This window comes from Salmo salar, chromosome ssa20 (assembly GCF_905237065.1).
Source record: "Salmo salar chromosome ssa20, Ssal_v3.1, whole genome shotgun sequence".
Taxonomy (NCBI): Eukaryota; Metazoa; Chordata; class Actinopteri; order Salmoniformes; family Salmonidae; genus Salmo; species Salmo salar.
In genome coordinates, this window is record NC_059461.1 from 21,491,146 (window position 1) to 21,516,679 (window position 25,534).

The following is a 25,534-nucleotide window of genomic DNA, read 5'->3' on the forward strand; positions in this document are numbered from 1 at the left end:
CCCCGGCGTACTCAGCAGTACCACCTTAAAAATTCCTGGGGAAAACCCTGGTGTACCACCATTCAATAACTCAACCATTATATTCACTTATTACTGAATATATTATTAATTCAATCAATAGCCCATATAAATCAATGTCTATGAGACAGAGTGAAACAAAGCTCTTTGCTCCATGACAGTATATAACTGTTAATGCTGTGCCAAGCTGACAACGACAAGCAGTGGGCACAACGAGGACATGACACCCTAGTTCAGCCCTTCTCAACAGACTGGACTGTACAGAGAGAACAGACTCATAAGCGAAGAAAACCATCTTTGTGTACAATTTGTATTAGTTTTGCCACAAAACAAACAAAACATATTTTTATTTCCCGACACAAGGGAGCTTAAAAGTCGATTAAACCAATTAACGACAAACACCTTCCAATGGGTCAAACATTTGAATCTGAACTTGTTGTTCTCCACTAGATTTTCAGCTGCTCACGACAAAACTCTTCTGAAGCGAACATTAGGTATTATTGTCAAACCCAAATCAGCTTATAAAGAGCAAGTATGATGTCTGACTCCCACTGATAATATACAGTACTGTGAGTAAGATCCTCTCTTCCAGACAGCAACAGCTCATTGATGAAACACTGGCCGTGTCTGGCTCCTAGCCATCAGAGACAGACAGCGGCATCATTCTGCCCGTCCATCTCTCACGCTCATCCCTGAACAGAAGAACGAAACCCACCTCGGCCGTCTCCAGGGCCTGCTACACGCCCTGCTACACATGGCCATCTTTCAATTCCGACAAACTCCTCCCCCTCTTTCTTTCTCCTCCCTCTAACCCTTCTCCCCTGCTACTTGTCCCTCCTCCCCGTGGTCAAATAATACAAGTTGTTAGATATTTTATTCAGATGACCATTAAGAGGTGAGAAAACAGCAGAGGCTCACCAGTTCTACTCGAGGTCCCAGTCCTTCCAGAATCCAGTGAGCTTCCTCTGCCTTTTTCTGAGGAGAGAACACACAAACATACTCAGCACATATCAACTACAAAGCCTCACGTCTCCCATCACCAAGGCAACGCAGCAGCTTGCTCACTCAATGAATGACGTTTGGATGGGCACTGTGTTCAGCAACTATTTTTAGAGCTTTTAACACAAGGCAAAAACTGGATCTGCTCCCTCTCTCTTCTCCTACCGGAGAAAAGATTACTCACCTCCCCGGGCACACACTGAGGGACAGAGAGGTAGAGCGAGAGCAAGCAGGTGAGGGAGAGTGGGGGAAGAAGAGCAAGAGAAAGAGTGAGACACTGGGACAGAGTGCGCACAAGACTGTATGGCTGCAGTGCTTCTCCATAAGGAACATCTGATAAAACAGAGAAAGATCTCTCCTTTGCAGTGCACTCAGGTTGAGGTTTCACTACACAAGCTTAAGAGATAAAACAGAACTGGTCGGCAGTGATTGTGAAGAAGAGAAGCACAACCCCATCTCTGTACCTCTATCACAGATGACCTCTACTCAGCTGAGCTCTATACATTTATATTTAGCCATGTCACGTGCTGTGTGCAGTGTCCCTGAATGTTGTTCTGGAGGCAGCTCTGCAGAGTGGTCACTAGCTGGCACAGCCACAAAATCTGCTTTTTTTCCAACCCTAAGCACACTGCCAACTCTAATGCCTAACCCTAACCTTAAATTAAAACCAGAAATCACATTTTTGTTTTCATCTAGCCCATCTAGCAGAAATTGCTCAGTTCTTCCTCTAGGGCAAGATGCATAACAAACGTCAACCTGCTGACCTCTCTCTCTGGCGCTGTCGCCCTCTCTCTCTGGCGCTGTCGCCCTCTCTCTGGCGCTGTCGCCCTCTCTCTCTGGCGCTGTCGCCCTCTCTCTCTGGCGCTGTCGCCTCTCTCTCTGGCGCTGTCGCCCTCTCTCTCTGGCGCTGTCGCCCTCTCTCTCTGGCGCTGTCGCCCTCTCTCTCTGGCGCTGTCGCCCTCTCTCTCTGGCGCTGTCGCCCTCTCTCTCTGGCGCTGTCGCCCTCTCTCTGGCTCCCCCCCATGGTCGTACTTTTTTCTTTCTTCCTTCCTTTGTTTCCGATGCTTCCTCATCACAGAGAAGGCATAACATTCTGCAGATGACTAATATAACTTTTTTTAAGGACTGTTTAATAAACAGCAATTAACAAGGCTTTAATCCTGAGTGAGAGAAGAGGGAGAACTGGAAACGTCTCTACATGTTGCCATTTCCTGATTAGGACTGTTCCCTTTATGTCCACCATATTGTACTGATAAAGACTTGCAATGCAGCCTATACATCTGCCATAAATTGTATTTGTCAGATTAAGGACATCAAAGACTATACTCAAGGGCATTAGCAACAAAGGGGATAAAGGTGTAAACTAAATGAAGAGGGGTAATGACAACACCGTGTTGATCAACATGGAGCTTTGACATGCTACAGTTCCTCCTCAAATCCATCTCAACCAATGACATCTGACATGAGATTACCAGTGATTGTGAGTGAGGCCAGTCCACTTCCAACATGCCCCTAGCGCTTAGACAGGAGGACTGGCACTTGAACAGAAAACTAACTGCGCTGCTCTTTCCCAACAGAAGTCAAAGAAGCATTTTCCGTCGAAAGAAAATTGAAATATTGGTTACATCATAATATATACGAAATTGTGCAGTAATTTCTGCAATAAAATGCTAATTAATTACTTAAAAATCATACAATGTGATTTCGATTCTGTCTCTCACAGTTGAAGTGTACCTATGATAAAAATTAGACTTCTACATGCTTTGCAAGTAGGAAAACCTGCAAAATCGGCAGTGTATCAAATACTTGTTCTCCCCACTGTATATACAGGGAGTACCAGTACCAGATCAATGTGGAGCTATATACAGGGAGTACCAGTACCAGATCAATGTGGAGCTATATACAGGGAGTACCAGTACCAGATCAATGTGGAGCTATATACAGGGAGTACCAGTACCAGATCAATGTGGAGCTATATACAGGGAGTACCAGTACCAGATCAATGTGGAGCTATATACAGGGAGTACCAGTACCAGATCAATGTGGAGCTATATACAGGGAGTATCAGTACCAGATCAATGTGGAGCTATATACAGGGAGTATCAGTACCATATCAATGTGGAGCTATATACAGGGAGTACCAGTACCAGATCAATGTGGAGCTATATACAGGGAGTACCAGTACCAGATCAATGTGGAGCTATATACAGGGAGTACCAGTACCAGATCAATGTGGAGCTATATACAGGGAGTACCAGTACCAGATCAATGTGGAGCTATATACAGGGAGTACCAGTACCAGATCAATGTGGAGCTATATACAGGGAGTACCAGTACCAGATCAATGTGGAGCTATATACAGGGAGTACAAGTACCAGATCAATGTGGAGCTATATACAGGGAGTACCAGTACCATATCAATGTGGAGCTATATACAGGGAGTATCAGTATCGCATTGGGATAGGGTGCCTCTTACTGGCCCTCCAACACCACTTCCAACAGCATCTGGTCTCCCATCCAGAGACTGACCAGGACCAACCTTGCTTAGCTTCAGAAGAAAGCCAGCAGTGGGATGCAGGGTGGTATGCTGCTGGACATACAGGGGACCATCTGGAGTCTGTATGATGAGTGGGAGAAGACCCCCTACAACGATATACCATTGCAATCTACACAATCATTTTTATACAGTTGTGTGTATGCATGGAGCAGTGCTCACCACTAGGTGGACTAAGAGTATTGGAAATTAATGTTTTAACTACTACTACATAATATCCTACTCATCAAAACAAACTACATTGGTAGACGTAAACCTGTATGACATTTTTACATTCCATTTTTTTTTAAATTTAATTAAAGACAAAAAAAAGAAAATGCTTCACCTGCTAAATGATGCTGACGTTTGGCAGACTACACAATCAGACAGGAGGACTTTGCCTGGTATTTCAATATTACTGGGAGGCTAATGGATGAATACCTTCTAATACAGCCTTTCCACCTCTCTACTGACAGTAGAATTTGACGGTGCTGTCGAGCCAAGTAATAGCAATGACAGAGCTCAGAGTTTTATCTCTTCACAGAATATCAATCATGGTCATAGCAAAACAAAACACGTTCCATGTGCCCTTCAAATTGTTAATTAAGTTCTCAAACAGCAGGATTCCTATTTTTTGAGGGAGAAGCAGAGTGACAGTATACCATACTAGTGTTTCATCATCAAAGAGCTGTCAGAGACTTTCTCTGCACTTCATCCAGATGCTCCCACTCTACTTCCTCCACAGCTTCCGTCTCAATCTCAACCCATTTCTGTGACACCAAAAAGATCACCATCACGCCAACAACTAAAGGCCATAATGATGATGGTTGGTTACATGCACACAATTAGATTGTGGATAGTCAGATTCATTTAATATAGTTTAAAATGTTTAGATGCTTTGCAAGAAGATCACATTCCCTAATAATCCTGTTTACACGGACACATCTGAAATCAGGCTACCTGACGGGATTGGTGCAGGAAATCCCCAATCAAAATAAACATTCTATAAACGTAATGTAAAATAACCGTGTTATTTTTGTGAAGCCTACTTGATTCAGAGTTGGGACATATAAAGTTTGTATGTGAAAACTATTTCTAAGAGGCATTCTGTCAGAATTCACTTCACAAGCGCATAAGAGGGAGGCTTGTGCTACGGTACATGCACAGATCAAAAACACCGCCGGAACGCCGATTAAGCTGTTCACATGTACTAATAATTCTAAAGATTTCTCAGAAAACCAGCTGTTTTAATCGGTTTATGCCTACGTCGATTTTGACCTTAGGCTGATTAAGATAAGCACGACTATTGCCATAATCAGTTGATTTTCGAATTATTAGGGTGCATGTAAACGTACTCAATGAGACACAGGGGAGAGCTTGCTATGTGTATTCTAACATTAGCCAACAGTGACGTTATTAGCACTGATTACAGCAATTCCAGCCCCAAGCACTGATTGAGATGCAGATAATTACACAGAGAGAAAGCAGTAAGTGTGTGTGTGTGTACGATGGTACTGACCCTGTTTTCGTCGTAGATGATCTGCACCAGGCTACGGTGCTTGGCCTCGCTGGGTGGAGGGGAGATCATGGACCGCTCCGGCTCCTGGGGCTTTGCTGCCTCCTCCTCTAGCTGTTGCTACAGGTCACACACACACACACACACACAGACACACAGGGTTACTGGTGAACAGTGTGCAGACAAGATGTCCCTTTAAATCAGATTGGGAGAGAAGAACATGCAAGAGAAAGATGACAGATAAAAGGTTATGATCACAAGCCCTGAACAAAGGCAAAAGGCCCGATCCTGCAGCACCTTTGTGCTTCTCTGTTTGCGTGGAGAAAGGTTACTCAAGTAGTGTGTAGCTCCTCCCCCTCTTGCTCCTCATCTCCAGCAGTGATGAGCCTAACTGTCCTATTAACTGTAAATAGCTTAACACTTGAACATCCTGTTTAAAAAAAAAACAGATAAAAGAACACCTTACTGCACAAAGTGGACTGTGAAGAGATGCAGCCATTTTATATATCTTGTGTTGTAATTTGCACTGTACTATATATTAAACCTAGATAGTGTGTATGTACTGATATGTAGGCTGTGTGACGTTTTAAATCTATGCATTTCGGTCCATGACTAAGAATGTTCTGTACTATGTATCATGTCCTGTTTCATGTGGACCACAGGAAGAGTAGCTGAAGCTTTTGCAGTGGCTAATGGGGATCCGTATGAATACCAAATAGGACAACGGTCACTTATGTTTGATTTTGTAAATAAAACAAATCTGAAGAAAAAAAGCTACATCCTGGTACATTGCTCAGTTGTCAGAATTTTACAATCACAAACAGAAATGTATTTAGAGGCTGTTTCCCTGTTGTTGTTTTTTACAGCGATTACTACCTTAAGGGGCCAAGACAAAATCTGCTGCTTTCCTCACTGAATGAATGACGTCAACGGATGAATGGGGGCGACAGAAACCCGAAACTGACCATTGAGACGTGACTTCCCAGTTGAATTTAAATGGACTGAATGTTGAGCGTGAGGGCGAGGAAGGTGATTGAATTTGAATGATCAAATGTGGGGTCTTCATCTGATTCGGACGTTGACGTTGAGCCTCCCGTGCCTGAGCCTGTGAGAAGCTGTAACTGGACTGTATTACTTACTATAAACTCTTTTACTAGTCAAATCTATAAATACAATTGATCAGATGTATTACACTAATGTTTTTATTGGAAGGGAAACAAAATAGGCTATACATGTTGCAGTAAGCCTTTGTAGAATAATACAAAACAGATCCCTGGCTCTATCCAAACAAATGACTCGTTTTAATATCTTTTCATGAACTATATCCACGAATAGACGATTTCGTCATGCAATTCATCCTTTACAATTGTTTATGCACAATTTATTAAGCGTTGGTGCCTTGTGGGTTGCTATGAATCTGATGTGTATGCTCAAGGGGATGCCCGACAACATTCTCAAGCGGGTACTTATAGGCTGAAAGGCCCATCGGTTCTAGTGTTAACCCTCTGATTTACTGGACCCAGGGGAGTTAACTTACCACCACAGAGATCCTATTAAATTACAGTATTCTAATTCTGTTTACCACAACATGGAGTAAACAAAGCCAGGGCCGGCCCCATGCCAGAGAAGAGAGCGAGTAAAGGTAGAACTGAGAAGACAAAGCATTTGGGGGCGATTCCACACCAGTGGGAGCGGAACATATTTTTGGTATCTCAGAATGTTCTGGCAATTCCCACATAGAAACTTCATTGGAAACAAGGCGTTTTTAAATTCCTTTTCACATTTGAATCACAAACCATTTGAGAAAATCGTGATGAAAGAGGCCATTTTAGGCCCTTTTTAGACCTATACGCTTCCAGTATGAGCCTATGATCTGTAAACTGTACATGATACAGATAACATCTTGGTGTAATTATACTCCTTATAGTATGCTCTGAGTCAGAAATATAGAGTATGCTTTGATTCTGAAGGGGTGGGGGAATCACATTCATTTATTAAACATAAAAAATATGAATCTCAAAATGACCCTTTATTTATTTGGTTCATTTTAAGACATATTGTTTGGAACAATATACTCTACATGTAAATCAAATTTCCCGAATGGGCTCTCTGCTAATTCTGAAGGTATGATCAATTTTATCAGCACCACCAACACAGTGAATGGGAAAATGGATTCAAAGAAAACTCCCTCTGCTGGTTACTTGCTGAACTTGCAATTCTAAAGGAGGGCTATGATTGGTTAATGGCTTATAGTGTCCATTTGTATGTATAAAATGGGTCATATCATTAAAAGTACCAGAGTCCATTCTGGAAATTTGACATGTTTGTAGAGTAAAATATATATTTTTTTAAATAAGTAAAAACCAAAAAGGGTAGTTGAGATATTAATATTTTTTAGGAATGTGAAAATGTGCATTTCAGAATCCAGACCTACTCCCTTTTTGAGAGAACACTAAGGAGTATATTAACACCTATATGTTGTCTGTATCATGTACGGTTCACAGATCAGTGTCTTACTGGAAGCATGTATAGGCCTAAAAAGGGCCTACTATTGCAAATGTCATCATGAATTGCACAAAAATTGCTTGTGATACAAATGTAAAAAGCATGTTAAACATCTTTCCTCCCAGTTAAGCTCCTATGTAACAATTGCCAAAACATAGTCAAAGCAATGGCACAGTGGTCATGGCAGCGTCCATTGAACTGATCCATTACGTTCACAACGTGTATTAAGTGGTGACATTATGGACTCCTCAGTGCAAAGGCACAATCGTAGATCACCAATAACTGACATAATAACGGTTGATTACATCTTCAAGTAACATTTCTGAAGTGGAATAAATGTATGATGCTCCAATAAACAGGATAGGTAAGTAGGAATAATAAGACATTTGGCATAAACAGACTAGGGGCAGTGTTGGTTGTATGTGGCTGCAGGTCTGTTAGTGGCCTAGCCAGGGGTGTTAGTGAAGCAGCTTCACTGGGAGCTGGGACTCCCTGTCAGTGTGCTGCCTGCTGTGCTGGGAGGTGATCTACACTAGAGCCAGTCCCCTTCTTCCCTCCCTTCCCCTGAAAGAGGCCAGGGGCTCAGCAGGGGGAGAGAAAGCTGGCCCTGGGCCCCCAGAGGATCCACAGCAGAATGGCGCGTGATGGATCATCCTGTGCCCCAATCGGGCTGGATAAGCATCTGGGGAGGAAAACAAACATTCGCAGAACCCCCTTCTCTTCCTAAACCCACCATGGAGTAAAATAAAATAAACTAGCCGTCCTGAGCCTGGCTGACACAACACAGGCTGTCTGTAACCTGATCCCCAGCCCCACACTCTGCCAGAACTCTTTAAATAAAGTTTTACCACACTACTTAATTGCTCCAGATGTTTTAATGCTTGGAAAGCTGTGTGGAGGAAAGCACTATGGCAGGGGGAGGGGGGGTGAATAGTTAAAAAAAGAAAACATCCATAAAAAAAAAACATAGCGTGTGTTGAGGGAAGGGGAGGGGGGTTTGATTTATTTTTCTAGGTAGCAGAGCTTACTCTCTCAATCATTCACTGGGCCTCACCACGCTCGCTCTCTTCTCTGCTGCCGCCCACCGCAGCCCATCCCTCCTCCGCTGGCTCGATTTTTTCAAACTTATAGGCTATTCACAATAAATAAATAAATTAAATTAAATATATATATAGAGAGAGAGAGAGAAATAAATACGCTTTGTTGTACAATTAAAAGGTCAAATACACTGCAAACAGTCAGCAATAATCTAATGAATTTAGGGGTTATGAAGATATACCTAGGCTGAATATAAGCCTTCCACAACCATTAACCTGCTTCGTGCAATAATCACTGATCTGGCTTTTAAGTCGGTCTATGAAAATGACCTTTTTTATAAATAGAAATGACCAGAACCATGCCTAATGCACATTCACTAATAATGACTAACTTGTAGCAGGCATTAGGCTAGAGAGAATTAACCCAGGTCTCATGAACAAGCTCTCAAGCACAAGTCCACATGTTAGTGAGTAGCCAGCTTAGGATTTCCAGTTTAACCAACTTGGATCTATTTTCTAGCTAACAAAGTATAACAGTTGAGTTGTTATGAACACACCCTTCTGTCCTTCAACTGTTTGAACAGCATGCTAGCCTATCCACTTTGTTCAAATGTTGAAATCAAGTGGCCTACCTCATTTCTCAGAACGAGAATGAGTTGCCAATTCCTTTTATAACCGTTTTATGCTTATTGCACAATTATAAAACAGACTGGACAGCTAGTATAACAGTCTTTGGCTAAAATGATATTAGCGGTACTTGAATGTGTGCGACAAACTGAGCATTCATTTTCCCGAATCCGTGTTCATTGATACGGTCGTTTTAGTAGTTTCTGCTTTGTGCGCAATTTGAGTAGTTGAACCATAAAGGGTATTGTTAGATAAAGGTTAACTTCTCCTCTACTACAGTAAAATAATGTCTCAATGTGTTTCGGTGTCCATAGGACCCATTCTGTTGGACCAAACCTCAAATGCAAATAGCGAGTTGAAACCGCTTGTCAGAGAGGAAGAAGTGATCTCTCCTCTTTGTTATTGTGAGCGACAGGGGCTTGGTGTGTGTAAACCATAGAGGAAGGTTTCACTCTCACTAAAATCCATCCAAAATAAGCCCAACGCGTTTTTATGGCCTTATTTTGGACCTAAGCTTGTCACCTGCCTTCCCGCCTTTGGGACAATGAATCCCATTATTAGGGAGGAGACATGTGCATGTCGTCATTATATACAGATCTCTGGTGTAAATGGGAAGGTGCACACAGCACAGAAGGCGCAAAGGAGACGAGACCTAAAAGACAACATTAGAATAAGCAGACATAAACTCTAATAAAAGAAAAAAAGAAAAAAAAGAAAATACATTCTTGAGATAGAGGCATATTGGAATATTGGGCAAAAACTAAATAGAATTAATCAAATGAATTGGATATATCGCCCAGCCCTACCCTTTCCCCTCCCACAGCGGGTCATGTCATGGGTTGCAGGTGGCCTAGATTTAAGAAGAAGCATGTTGAGTGCCAGCCAGAGAAGAGACGTGAGATGGGTAGGGAAGGCTGGAGATATCGGCACGCTTGCGTAGAGTGGATGGTCTAGGGTGGTGGGGGTTGGAGCGAGGCCTGTGACTAATTCTATAAAACATGATGTGGCAGGCAGCCAAGAGGGAGACGGCGAGGAAGGAATACGAGTGGTTAAACAGTCACAAAACCTCCGCCATAATCCTCCTCTCCCCCGGGGGGAGCTGTTATTTATGGCTTGTGGATTTTTTTTACCTACATTTCTCCTAAAAAAGGAAGAGAGGAGAAAGTTAAAGGAGAAGAGAAAGTAACTGCCATGAAGCAGAGCACTGTGGCAGGCTGAGTGAGCCCTAACTACAGTAGTAGCTCAGTACAATAATTACAGCAATATAGCCATGTCTGGGCTCAAGGCTTTACTGTGTGAAAACCCACTGAAGACAGGCAATGAGAGGGATAATGGATTTAACCACAGATGGGAGCATTTTCAGGAAGACTGCTGGAACTGTCAGAGAACAAGCTGACAGTAAACACACAGTGTAGGCCACGCACTGTCAAAGAAACATTCAGGCTCAATGAGCAATAATGACACAGATAGACACTTAGGTAATCCTTAGAAGATAAAGTATATAGATCCTGTCTCAGCCTCCAGTATTTATGCTGCAATAGTTTGTGTGTCGGGGGGCTAGGGTCAGTCTGTTATATCTGGAGTATTTCTCCTGTCTTATCCGGTGTCCTGTGTGAATTTAAGTATGCTCCCTCAAATTCTCTCTCTTTCTCCTCTCTTATCTGGGGGACCTGAGCCCTAGGACCATGCCTCAGGACTACCTGGCCTGATGAATCCTTGCTGTCCCCAGTCCACCTGGTCATGCTGCTGCTCCAGTTTCAACTGTTCTGCCTGCGGCTGTGGAACCCTGACCTGTTCACCGGACGTGCTACCGTGTCCCGGACCTGCTGTTTTCGATCTCTCTCTCTCTCTCTACCGCACCTGCTGTCTCTAACTCTGAATGATCGGCTATGAAAAGCCAACTGACATTTACTCCTGAGGTGCTGACCTGTTGCACACTCTACAACCACTGTGATTATTATTATCTGACCCTGCTGGTCATCTATGAACGTTTGAACATCTTGGCCATGTTCTGTCATAATCTCCACCCAGCACCCCTCAGAGCCTGGTTCCTCTCTAGGTTTCTTCCTAGGTTCTGGCCTTTCTAGGGAGTTTTTCCTAGCCACCGTGTTACTACATCTGCATTGCTTGCCGTTAGGGGGTTTTAGGCTGGTGTAAAAAGGGCTTTATAAATACATTTGATTGATTGATTGATTGATTGATTGATTGATTGATTGATTGATTGATTGATTGATTGGAGATACCTGACTGCAATTGGTACCAAATCAAAAACCATTATCTAAACACAGTCTCATAATTACAAACAGACAAGCACCAAACAAACCGTAGTGAAGAGGACCTATAACCCATGGTTGTACGGTACCTGTACCTGTTTCTTGCGTAGCTTGCAGATCTGTTGCTCCACCATCGTAATCTCCCGGTCCACACGATCCATGTTCTGGATGAGCTCCTCCTTGGAGAAGCGGGCGGGCACCAGGTCCAGATCAGGGTCCATCTGGGCCGGGCTTACGGGGGAGATGGGCTCCAGCTTCCCCATGGAGCTGCCCCGGTCCTGGAGGGAGATAGAGGTGACATTGAGTAGTGGTTCCCAAACTTGGGGGCCGGGCGCGAGGGGTTCCAGAGTAAGTTTAAAGCCGGACTGAGTGTCCCTCCCCCGCAGAAAAAGGAACTCAGTCCGGCTTTAAACTTACTCTTGAAAGTTGTAATAGTAGAATACAAAAGGTGCAATTTCAAAATTGGGCAGTGCATCATCAGTTCCTCTTGTCATGTTAGTCATTGCATAACTTAGAGAGCCATGTATAACTTGTCAGAAATGTCCAGATCAACTAGCCCATGTCAGCTAAGGTTTTTTTGTTTTTTTGCCAATAGATATTGGTGTAATTTTTTTGTCACTCAAATATCACATGAATACACAGACATGGCAAAATGTATAGAATTGCAAGAAAATTTGCTTTGAAACTACAACATGTTCTTTGCACCGATGACAATATGTGTGGAATTGCAGGAAATATGCCTTAAACCTGCTGAATTTTCTTCACCAATAAGAGGGGTCTGAACAGTTTGTCATGAACAGTGCTTGTGCACACAGAATTATGTGTGTGATGTTCCCCAATACTGGAAAGGGGGCCCTGAGGGGAAAAGGTTTGGGAACCCCTGACAGAGGATGTTAACTCATCAGTTTATAGGTGTTTCACAATACTGTTTACTTAGTCCATTATGCATATTATCAGGTTGCTTGGCAAACAGAATACAAAGTATACAGTTAAAATGTGAACTTCTAGAAAGGCCTGAACACAGATGGATGCAAATAGATGGATCCATTCCTATGTTTAGATTGCAGCCATCGATTAGACAGCAACACTAAACTGGCCCAGCCAAATTCAGTAACTGGTTTAGAGGCAACAATGACATGCTGCATCTCTGTCTCGGTCTTTCTCTCTCCCTCTCCCCTCTGTGTGTAGTCTGTGACATGGTTTACTCCGATAGACACGTGATCTAAACACCCTGGTTACATCTCCTTTGGGAAGGCAGTGGCATGCTATGATAATGAAGTCTTCTGGGTAATAAAAGCCTGTGTCAGTGTCTCAGTTACTAGACCACACTAACGAATATTAAATCAGACTACAACCAGGTATATTCTAAGAACACGGAACCTGGCTCTGTGAGGATTTTTGGTTTGATTTGACGGATGAAATACACAGTTCCAAGGACTTTCCCGGGGGGATCCCTTCTGTACATAGAACTGAATGGATGGGCTGAGTTGAACCTTGGATCCTGAGATACCCACTTAGCTGCATAGTCTAGTGCAGGGATCATCAACTAGATTCAGCCACTGGCCGTATTTATCTAGAGCGTATGGTCAGGGGGCTGAAACATAATTACAAATAATTTGGAGACTGCAAATTGACCGCAAGAAGCCCAAACAGATATAATATTACCTAAAAAAAAAGTCCTTTCCAACCTTGTTTACATTTGTATACTCTCACATACACTAAATGACCAAAAGTATGCGGACATCTGTACATCAAACATCTTTGATTTTACACTGCTGCTACTCGCTATTTATTATCTATGCAAAGTCACTTCACCCCTACCTACTTGTACAAATTACCTTGACTAACCTGTAACCCCGCACATTGACTCTGTACCCCCTGTATATAGCCTCGTTATTGTTATTTTATTGTGTTACTCTATTATTTTTTACTTTAGTTTATTTAGTAAATATTTTCTTAACTCTTTAGGGATAGGGGGCAGCATTTGGAAGTTTGGATGAAAAGCATGCCCCGAGTAAACTGCCTGTTACTCAGGCCCAGAAGCTAGAATATGCATATAATAAGATTAGAATAGATTAATAGATTTGGATAGAAAACACTCTGAAGTTTCTAAAACTGTTTGAATGATGTCTGTGAGTATAACAGAACTCAAATGGGAGGCGAAAACCTGACAAAAATCCAACCAGGAAGTGGGAAATCTGAGGTTTGTAGTTTTTCAAGTGATTGCCTATCCAATATACTGTGTCTGTGGGGTCATATTGCACTTCCTAAAGCTTCCACTAGATGTCAACAGTCTTTAGAACTTTGTTTCAGGCTTCTACTGTGAAGGGGGAGCGAATAAGAGCTGTTTGAACCAGTGGTCCGGTTGAAAGCCTTTAGTCACGCGCGCAGCCGTGGGCATGAGCTCCGTTCCTTTTCATTTCTAAAGACAAAGGAATTGTCCGGTTGGAATATTATTGAAGATTTATGATAAAAACATCCTAAATATTGATTCTATACATCGTTTGACATGTTTCTACAAACTGTAATGGAACTTTTTTGACTTTTTGTCTGGACTTAGTGCCGGCACCTTGTGCATTTGGAATAGTGAGCTAAACGCGAACAAAAAGGAGGTATTTGGACATAAAGATGAACTTTATCGTGGAACTGGGATTCCTGGGAGTGCATTCCGATGAAGATCAAAGGTTAGTGAATATTTATAACGCTATTTCTGACTCCACAACATGGCGGGTATCTGTATGGCTTGTTTTGGTGGCTGAGCGCTGTACTCAGATTATTGCATGGTGTGCTTTTGCCGTAAAGCTTTCTTGAAATCTGACACAGCGGTTGCATTAAGGAAAAGTTTATCTTTAATATACTGCTCAAAAAAATAAAAGGGAACACTTAAACAACACAATGTAACTCCAAGTCAATCACACTTCTGTGAAATCAAACTGTCCACTTAGGAAGCAACACTGATTGACAAATTGCACATGCTGTTGTGCAAATGGAATAGACAACAGGTGGAAATTATAGGCAATTAGCAAGACACCCCCAATAAAGGAGTGGTTCTGCAGGTGGAGACCACAGACCCCTTCTCAGTTCCTATGCTTCCTGGCTGATGTTTTGGTCACTTTTGAATGCTGGTGGTGCTTTCACTCTAGTGGTAGCATGAGACGGAGTCTACAACCCACACAAGTGGCTCAGGTAGTGCAGCTCATCCAGGATGGCACATCAATGCGAACTGTGGCAAGAAGGTTTGCTGTGTCTGTCAGCGTAGTGTCCAGAGCATGGAGGCGCTACCAGGAGACAGGCCAGTACATCAGGAGACGTGGAGGAGGCCGTAGGAGGGCAACAACCCAGCAGCAGGACCGCTACCTCCGCCTTTGTGCAAGGAGGAGCAGGAGGAGCACTGCCAGAGCCCTGCAAAATGACCTCCAGCAGGCCACAAATGTGCATGTGTCTGCTTAAACGGTCAGAAACAGACTCCATGAGGGTGGTATGAGGGCCCGACGTCCACAGGTGGGGGTTGTGCTTACAGCCCAACACCGTGCAGGACGTTTGGCATTTGCCAGAGAACACCAAGATTGGCAAATTCGCCACTGGCGCCCTGTGCTCTTCACAGATGAAAGCATGTTCACACTGAGCACGTGACAGACGTGACAGAGTCTGGAGACGCCGTGGAGAACGTTCTGCTGCCTGCAACATCCTCCAGCATGACCGGTTTGGCGGTGGGTCAGTCATGGTGTGGGGTGGCATTTCTTTGGGGGGGCCGCACAGCCCTTCATGTGCTCGCCAGAGGTAGCCTGACTGCCATTAGGTACCGAGATGAGATCCTCAGACCCCTTGTGAGACCATATTCTGGTACGGTTGGCCCTGGGTTCCTCCTAATGCAAGACAAGGCTAGACCTCATGTGGCTGGAGTGTGTCAGCAGTTCCTGCAAGAGGAAGGCATTGATGCTATGGACTGGCCCGCCCGTTCCCCAGACCTGAATCCAATTGAGCACATCTGGGACATCATGTCTCACTCCATCCACCAACGCCACGTTGCACCACAGACCGTCCAGGAGTTGGCGGATGCTTTAGTCCAGGTCTGGGAGGAGATCCCTCAGGAGACCATCCGCCACCTCATCAGGAGCATGCCCAGGCGTTGTAGGGAGGTCATACAGGCACGTGGAGGCCACACACACTACTGAGCCTCATTTTGACTTGTTTTAAGGACATTACATCAAAGTTGGATCAGCCTGTAGTGTGGTTTTCCACTTTGAGTGCGACTCCAAATCCAGACCTCCATGGGTTGATAAATTGGATTTCCATTGATTATTTTTGTGTGATTTTGTTGTCAGCACATTCAACTATGTAAAGAAAAAAGTATTTAATAAGATTATTTCATTCATTCAGATCTAGGATGTGTTATTTTAGTGTTCCCTTTATTTTTTTTAGCAGTGTACTATGCATAACACTTGTATCTTTCATCAAAGTTTATGATAAGTATTTCTGTAAATTGATGTGGCGCTCTGCAAATTCACCGGATGTTTTCGAGGCACAACATTACTGAACATAACGCGCCAATGTAAACAGATTTTTGGATATAAATATGACCTTTATCGAACAAAACATGCATGTATTGTGTAACATGAAGTCCTATGAGTGCCATCTGATGAAGATCATAAAAGGTTAGTGATTAATTTTATCTCCATTTCTGCTTTTTGTGACTCCTCTCTTTGGCTGGAAAATGGCTGTATGTTTTTTTTTTGTGACTAGGCGCTGACCTAACATAATCGTATGGTGTGCTTTCGCTGTAAAGCCTTTTTGAAATCTGACACGGTGGCTAGATTAACAAGAAGCAAAGCTTTAATTTGGTGTGTTGGACTTGTGACTGTATGAAAGTTAAATATTTTTTATACATTTGTTTTAATTTCGCACTCTGCCATTTCACCGGATGTTGTCGAAACGTTCACTTCAACCCCTACCTACTTGTACAAATTACCTTGACTAACCTGTAACCCCGCACATTGACTCTGTACCCGTACCCCCTGTATATAGCCTCATTGTTATTTTATTGTGTTACTTTTTATAATCTTTTACATTAGTTTATTTAGTAAATATTTTCTAAACTATTTCTTGAACTGCATTGTTGGTTAAGGGCTTGTAAGTAAGCATTTCACGGTAAAGCTGCTGTACTCGGCGCATGTGACAAATAAGATTTGATCTCATTCCAAAATCATGGGCATTAAATGGAGTTGGTCCCCCTTTGCTGCTGTAACAGCCTCCACTCTTCTTTGAAGACTTTCCACTGGATGTTGGAACATTGTTGCGGGGACATCCTTTCAGCGGGGACATCCTTTCAGCCACAAGAGCATTAGTGAGGTCAGGCAATGATGGTGGGCGATTAGGCCTGACTTGCAGTCAGCGTTCCAATTCATCCCAAAAGGTGTTCGATGGGGTTGAGGTCAGGGCTATGTGCAGGCAAGTCAAGTTCTTCCACACTGATGTCAACAAACCATTTCTGTAAGGACCTCACTTTGTTCACGGGGGCATTGTCATGCTGAAACAGGAAAGGGCCTTCCCCCCAAACTGTTGGCAGAAAGTTGGAATCAGAGAGCCGTCTAGAAAGTCACCATTCTGTAGCTTTAAGATTTCCCTTCACTGGAACTAAGGGGTCTTGCCCAAACTCTGAAAAACAGCCACAGACATTATTCCTCCACCAAACTTTACAGTTGGCACTATGCATTGGGGCAGGTAGCGTTCTCCTGGCATCTGCCAAACTCAGATTCGTCCGTTGGACTGCCAGATGGTGAACTGTGATTCATCACCCTAGAATAGGCATTTTCACTGCTCCAGAGTCCAATGGCGGCGAGCTTTACGCCACTCCAGCCAACGCTTGGCATTGCGCATGGTGATCTTAGGCTTGTGTGCGGCTGCTCGGCCATGGAAACCCATTTTATGAAGCTCCCAACGAACAGTTCTTGCGCTGACGTTGCTTCCAGAGGCAGTTTGGAACTCAGTGTTGCAACCAAGGACAGACGATTTTTACGTGCTACGCACTTCAGCGGTCCTGTTCTGTGAGCTTGTGTGGCCTACCACTTCGCGGCTAATGCAGTTGTTGCTCCTAGACATTTCCACCTCACAATAACTGCACTTACAGTTGACCGGGGCAGCTCTAACTGGGCAGAAATTGGACAAACTGACTTCTTGGAAATGTGGTATCCTATGACAGTGCCACGGTAAGTCACTGAGCTCTTCAGTAAGCACATTCTACTGCCAATGTTTTGCTATGTAGATTGCATGGATGTGTGCTCAATTTTAATCACGTCAGCAAAGGGTGTGGCTGAAATAGCCGAATCCATTCATTTGAAGGGATGTCCACATACTTTTGTATATATAGTGTATATCCCTCCAGTACGCATGGGAATAATTTGAAATAGATTTCCCAAAAAAATGTAATCACTTGGAACTGATTTTCTTTATTTATGTTTTGCTCAGAAAACTTGAGGGCCAAATAAAATAACCCGCGGTCCAAATTCATCACACAGGCCACCAATTGGGGAACCCTAGTGGTCTCAGTGGTATTGCTGATGCATGTCTGCAGGAGGAGGGTTTTGCTTTGTGCTTGGTCAGCAGGCGAGGTGCGCTCTGTCCCCATTTCAACTAACTTAAACATACTGTACTGTATACAGTAGGGACAGGCAAAGAGGACTATAGTCCATAATTGTTCAGTGTAGCTTGTCATTTTACAAGCATGGACTAGGTATTTGACGGTTGTAGAACTGTACATCCTAATCTCAGCCAAGGATGAGAGAAGCAACACTCCAAAGGTTATTCATGTTACACGTATGGGAAGTGTGAGCAAACAAATAAAGCTTAGCTGAAAAGAACTATAGCATCTTAAACCAACAACTCCCAATAAGCCACTGATCCCCCAATTGTAAACCCCCGCCAACACACCATGAGTGTGTGTGTGGGGGAGACAGCGAGAAAATAGAAGTGTCAGTGAGTGGGAACCATGTTTCCTCCTGCGTAAGGTATGTGTATAAAGAGAGTGTTTGATCCAGCTTCGGGTTTAGTTCGGTGTTATTTTTAAACTGCTAAAATGAGCATTATAACACTAATCTGGAGGAAGCACGCAGGCTAAATCTAGCTGCTCTCTAGACCTACTCTAGCTGAAATGTCACCGGGAGGAAAGGGGTTGAACGGACGGGCTGGGTCTGAAATGGCGAGGCTCCAGGCTGCTAGTAATACACGTCCATCACATCAGACACACACAGTCCTACCAGTGCCTTTTTTTGGCTGCTAAGCGTCTCCCTTTCTAATCATAGATGTGGCATGCTGCTACAACCCCTTGTTATAGGTTATAGCTTAAAGGGGCAAACTGCAGTTCAAACAATAAGGAAGTGGTCACTAGCTTGTACTGGAGGCGGTCTCAGTTCCATCACTCTGAGATATTATGTAAAAGCAGAGACTGGCTGAGATGAAAGAAGAGATAGCGTGGGTTAGGAAAATATGTGATTGTGCGTTTATACTTTGAAGGAAAATCCTTGATATAATGTCTATAGAAAAGGCAATGTAGGAGGATGAAATTGTAGTCCTACTTCAATGAAAACTGAAATATCATATAAAATGGTAGGTACAAGGTAAGACCTTGAGAACAACGGTCTGAAAAGCTACCAGTCTCAGCTCTGCAACCTCCTTTACTATACCAGAGTTTGGTCAGGAGGGGTTTCAGAGGGCTATCTATCTAAAAGAGGGTTAGTTCTCCTGGGCTTTCAAGTGTCAAGACCCACACCATGTCTAGGACCTACATCATGACTGTCCTCTGTTCTTGTGAAGAGCAACACGTCTCCACACACTGCTAGCAGACAAAGTGTGAAAATAAGTGACCCCGATGTTAAAGCCTGTCCCCACTGCAGGTCATATACCCTGGCTAATACCACTCAAACTCAACCAACTTTAACTCGACTGTGTGTACGTGTACAGTCGTGGCCAAAAGTTGAGAATTACACAAATATTAATTTTCACCAAGTCTGCTGCCTCAGTTTGTATGATGGCAATTTGCATATACTCCAGAATGATCAGATGAATTGATGAATTGCTAAGTCCCTATTTGCCATGTAAATGAACTGAATCCCCCAAAAAACATTTCCACTGCATTTCAGCCCTGCCACGAAAGGACCAGCTGGCATCATGTCAGTGATTCTCTCGTTAACACAGGTGTGAGTGTTGACGAGGAAAAGGCTGGAGATCACTCTGTCATGCTGATTGAGTTCGAATAACAGACTGGAAGCTTCAAAAGGAGGGTGGTGCTTGGAATCATTGTTCTTCCCCTGTCAATCATGGTTACCTGCAAGGAAACACGTGCCGTCATCATTGCTTTGCACAAAAAGCGCTTCACAGGCAATGACATTGCTGCCAGTAAGATTGCACCTAAATCAACCATTTATCGGATCATCAAGAACTTCAAGGAGAGATGTTCAATTGTTGTGAAGAAGGCTTCAGGGCGCCCAAGAAAGTCCAGCATGCGCCAGGACCATCTCCTAAAGTTGATTCAGCTGCGGCATCGGGGCACCACCAGTACAGAGCTTGCTCAGGAATGGCAGCAGGCAGATGTGAGTGCATCTGCACACACAGTGAGGCGAAGACTTTGAGGATGGCCTGGTGTCATGAAGGGCAGAAAAGAAGCCACTTCTCTCCAGGAAAAACATCAGGGACAGACTGATATTCTGCAAAAGGTACAGGGATTGGACCGCTGAGGACTGGGGTAAAGTCATTTTCTCTGATGAATCCCCTTTCAGATTGTTTGGGGCATCCGGAAAAAAGCTTGTCCGGAGAAGACAAGGTGAGCGCTACCATCAGTCCTGTGTCATGCCAACAGTAAAGTATCTTGAGACCATTCATGTGTGGGGTTGCTTCTCAGCCAAGGGAGTGGGCTCACTCACAATTTTACCTAAGAACACAGCCATGAATAAAGAATGGTACCAACACATCCTCGGAGAGCAACTTCTCCCAACCATCCAGGAACAGTTTGGTGACGAACAATGCCTTTTCCAGCATGATGGAGCACCTTGCCATAAGGCAAAAGTGATAACTAAGTGGCTCAGGGAACAAAACATCAATATTTTAGGTCCATGGCCAGGAAACGCCCCAGACCTTAATCCCATTGAGAACTTGTGGTCAACCCTCAAGAGGCGGGTGGACAAACAAAACCCCATAAATTCTGACAAACTCCAAGCATTGATTATGCAAGAATGGGCTGCCATCAGTCAGGATGTGGCCCAGAAGTTAATTGACAGCATGCCAGGGCATATTGCAGAGGTCTTGAAAAAGAAGGGTCAACACTGCAAATATTGACTCTTAGCATCAACTTCATGTAATTGTCAATAAAAGCCTTTGACACTGATGAAATGCTTGTAATTATACTTCAGTATTTCATAGTAACATCTGACAAAAAAATATCTAAAGACACTGAAGCAGTAAACTTTGTGAAAATTAATTCTCAACTTTTGGCCACGACTGTACACACACACAGTACATGTGCAATGAATGCATGCCTGCTGAGTGAGCACAGGCTTTGATAGAGCGTGTGTGCTGTATGTGCAGTGTGTCAGCGAACATACACTGAGTGTACAGATTATTAGGAACACCTGCTCTTTCAATGGCCTTATTGAGGTCACCTGTTAAATTCACTTCAAAATCAGTGTAGATGAACGGGAGGAGACAGGTTAAAGAAGGACGTTTAAGCCTTGAGACATGGATTGTGTATTTGTGCCATTCAAAGGGTGAATGGGCAAGACAAAATATTTAAGTGCCCTTGAACGGGTTATGGTAGTAGGTGCCAGGCGCACTGGTTTGTGTGTCAAGAACTGCAACGCTGCTGCATTTTTCAGGCTCAACAGTTTCCTGTGTGTATCATGAATGACCCGCCATCCAAAGGACATCTAGGCAACTTGACAACTGTGGGAAGCATTGGAGTCAACATGGGCCAACATCCCTGTGGAATGCTTGAGACCTTGTAGTCCATGCCTCGACATATTGAGGGCAAAAGGGGGTGCAACTCAATATTAGGAAGGTGTTCCTAATGTTTTGTACAGTCAGTGTATGTGCAACAATTGAAAGGAGCAGAGAAAACATCCTGTTGTTTTCATGTTAGCAGGTGTTCATGAGATCACATAATTTAGTCTTGTAAAAAACAGAGCGAGGTGCACAACTCCTCTTAGCCTAGGTTACATTCTGAAGTAGGATTCATTTTGTGTCAATGGCAATGCTCGAACCCACAGAAACAGGAGACCCTTAAATTTACTCACAGCAAGTGCCACTAAGTGGGGGTTAGCCTAAATCACTCAGACGACCGTGTGAAGCCTGACCTTCCCTGACCATAAAAACAGCCTGTGCCAAAAGCTAATCAGTACAGATTCAGAGCTGCCAGTAATGACTGACAATACACAACCGATCAGCAAACAGGAGAATGTGGGGGAAAGGTGTCCAGGGAAGGGGGCAGCACGCACGCACACACACACACAGGCATGTGACTATGACATCCAAGCTGGCAGTCTGGCATAGACATCAAAGGTATTTGGTTTCCACAACAGCATAAATATCTCTGTCAGACTGACAGGTCAGCCCACATGTTAGCGCGGTGTGGCACGCATGGAGATTTGGTGAAGTTACAGATTGGAGGTGTGAAGTAGAGGCCTTCATGGGTCCAAAAAGTTGGAACTGTTCCGAAATTGACCTGGGGCTTTTACACCCGGACCCGATATGCATAAGTAAAAAACATTGACAGACACCCATTCCGAACGGACCCGAGGACAACTACACTCGTTCCATATAGACCTGGTCGGCTCCAGACCCAGTACAATCAGAGTGGGGGAAGCAGCAGAAAAGGCTATTTTAAGCAACTTAATTAAATCGGAGAGAGGTGCTGCTCTAGCAGGGGCCATGCGGGCTGTGTGTGTAGGCTACCTTGACTGAGCGAGTGACACGGGGAGCAAGCAGGGAGGTAGAGACGAGACAGCAACTAACCAAACCGACTCGCACTATGGGTAGACTAATAGTGCCCATAGCTAGGTTATTTATCATCCAATATGATTACGTAGTAGAACCTGTCTTGACTGCAACAAAAAGGGAAAAGCTAGTTAAGCTAGCTAGCCTATTTTAGGCTGCATACGCTTTCTTGTCCTACACAACTCCATTCAGAATATTAAGTAGCATCCTACCTGTTGGCTCTTGTTCGTTGTAGTCTATCCTTCAACTTTTCATTCCATTATTTTAATTCCAAATCGGGATTAGATACAGATCTCTCTCGAAACTATTTAGAATTCTGGATTCGAACCCGCTCGGGTTTTCGGGTACAGGTGGATCCGTGAAGACCTCTAGTGTGAAGAATGACCTTCCAGCCCCCAGACAGTAGCCCTCTCCCTCCAAACACAAAGACAACAGACCTACATATGTTTTAATAAGACCATCTTTGAGAACTAACAGCCACCAAAATAAAAACTAGACAGTCAGGGAGAATCTAAAATGTAAAACATGTTATGGCATGGGGCCCCAATTGATTTTATGTGAGTCACTCAGATAGCTTAAAAACAAGGCATTAGCTTTGAAACTGCCATTTCCCTCTCAGGCCCATGACAAAATGTGTAAAATCACAGAAAACTGACTTTAAAACTGCAGCCAAGAGGAGGACCTCCAAAGCCATCGTGATGAGATGGGATGAAATGACAAGGCCCCAGGCTGCTAGTCATACATGTGCATCACATCAGACACACGCAATGCTACCAGTGCCTTGTTGGCTGCTAAGCGTCTCGCTCCCACCCCCGCTAACTTAGCCACCGCTGAAAAGAAATCCTTAGGGCAACACCGCACACACACAATCATCATGTACGCTGCTGCTACTCTGTTTATCATATATCCTGATGCATAGTCACCTTACCCCTATACACATCTACCTCCATCACTCCAGTATCCCTGCACATTGTAAATATGGTACTGGAACTGACCCTTCGTGTGTGTTTTTGTGCTACCTTGGGTTTGGAGCTGGCGAGAAAGGCATTTCACTGTACTTGTGCACGTGACAAATTGAAATACCTCATCCCTATTCTGTTCTCCAAGGGCTGGTCACCAAGCAGAGGCTTAGACAGCAGACGGCCTTCCCTCCATCTAATCCATCTCTCATTGAGGAGAGAAAACAAGACTCATTGTGCTGGGTGGAAGTCTGTCACGCTGTCGTGGAACTACGCCTGTGGATCTGCCTGGACTCCATTACATATCAAGACACAGCAGTGGTGGGAATCTGTGATTGACTCAGCCTGAATTTAAAAACAGATTCAATTGTGCGTCACACACACACACACACAATACCCCATAATGTCAAAGTAGAATGCTGTTTGAAAATATTACATATAAAATAAAAAATGAAAAGCTGAAATGTCTTGAGTCAATAAATATTCAATCCCTTTATTATGGCAAGCCTAAATAAGTTCAGGAGTAAACATTTGCTTAACAAGTCACATAATAAGTTGCATGGACTCACTCTGTGTGCAATAATAGTGTTTAACATGATTTCTTAATGACTACTTCCTCTCTGTACCCCACACACACACACACAATTCATTTTTATTTATTTAACCTTTACTTAAACAGGGAGTCACAATGAGATTAAAAATCTATTTTACAAGAGAGCCCTGTACACATTACAATAAAAACAGATATTAAAACATACGTGTATAAAACAATATAATTCAGCACACAATTAACAAAAATAAAAATGTACTAAAAGCAATCGCATTCAACTACATAGAGGTCCTCAATCAATCATTTAAACTGCCTGAGTGACACCAGTACATCTAACTGCAGTGAACTCCACAGATTGTTCTACAAATTAGGGGCAAAAAAATAAAACACAGATTTTCCTAAATCTGTGGAGATAAGGAATGGATAACACTCCCTTCTCTGGTGTTACACATTCCTGTGAACGGGTTTGGTAACTTCTGATTCTTATCTTAATTAATGAAGTTACATATGGAGGGAGTTTCTGTAAGATTGCTTTGTAAATTAATCAAAGATAATGCAGCTCTCTTCTTACAGACAGAGGTCCATCCCACATTTTTATACAGACGACAATGATGGGTCCTTTTAAAACAGAGGTTGCCGCACGCATGTAAACAATATCACCAAAATCGAATACAGGGAGAAGCGTTGCTTGAACAACCTTTCTCCTATTTTTAATACTAAGGCATTTCGATATAAAAAAAACTATCTTGGAACTTAGCTTCTTAGTCAGATTAGACGGGTAAAAAAAAAAAAAAACATTGAATATCCCTTTTGAGCATGGTGAAGTTATTAATTACACTTTGGATGGTGAATCAATACACCCAGTCACTACAAAGATACAGGTGTCCTTCCTAACAGTTGTTGGAGAGGAAGGAAACCGCTCAGGGATTTCACCACGAGGCCAATGGTGACTTTAAAACCGTTACAGAGTTTAATGGCTGCGATAGGAGAAACCTGAGGATGGATCAATAACAAGACTAACCTAATTGACAATGAAAAGAAGGAAGCTTGCACAGAATACAAATATTCCAAAACATGCATCTTGTTTGCAACAAGGCATTAAAGTAATACTGCAAAAAAATGTGGCAAAGCAATTCACTTTGTCCTGAATACAGTGTGTTATGTTTGGGGCAAATCCAATACAACACATGGCCACTATTCATATTTCAAGCATAGTGATGACTGCATCATGTTATGGGTATGCTTGTAATCGTTAAGGACTGGGGAGTTTTTCAGGATAAGAAAAATTTAACTGAATGGAGATATGGCAAAATCCGAAAGGAAAACCTAGTTCAGTCTGCTTTCCACCAGATACACCTTTCAGCAGGACAATAACTTAAAATATAAGGCCAAATCTACACTGGAGTTGCTAACAAAGATGACAGTGAATGTTCCTGAGTGGCCTAGTCACTGTTTGGACTTAAATCCGCTTCTAAATCTATGGCAAGACCTGAAAATGGTTGTCGAGCAATGATCAACAACCAATTTGACAGAGCCT

The 25,534-nt window shown here is 43.2% G+C and overlaps 1 protein-coding gene across 13 annotated transcripts in view; it reads right to left on the reverse strand.

Moving 5' to 3' along the window:
- LOC106579918 (nuclear receptor corepressor 2) overlaps positions 1 to 25,534 on the reverse strand; it is a 142,321-nt gene that overhangs the window by 60,448 nt on the left and 56,339 nt on the right. For 11 of the 13 annotated variants that reach the window (XM_014160311.2, XM_014160305.2, XM_014160310.2 and 8 more), the window contains exons 5-7: positions 11,598 to 11,786; positions 5,070 to 5,186; positions 937 to 993 (exon numbers count right to left, since the gene is read on the reverse strand). In XM_014160311.2, the coding sequence (XP_014015786.2) occupies positions 937 to 993; positions 5,070 to 5,186; positions 11,598 to 11,786 (363 nt within the window). The remainder of the gene's footprint in view (positions 1 to 936; positions 994 to 5,069; positions 5,187 to 11,597; positions 11,787 to 25,534) is intronic. The other 2 variants (XM_014160309.2, XM_014160308.2) reach the window with 1 other exon arrangement.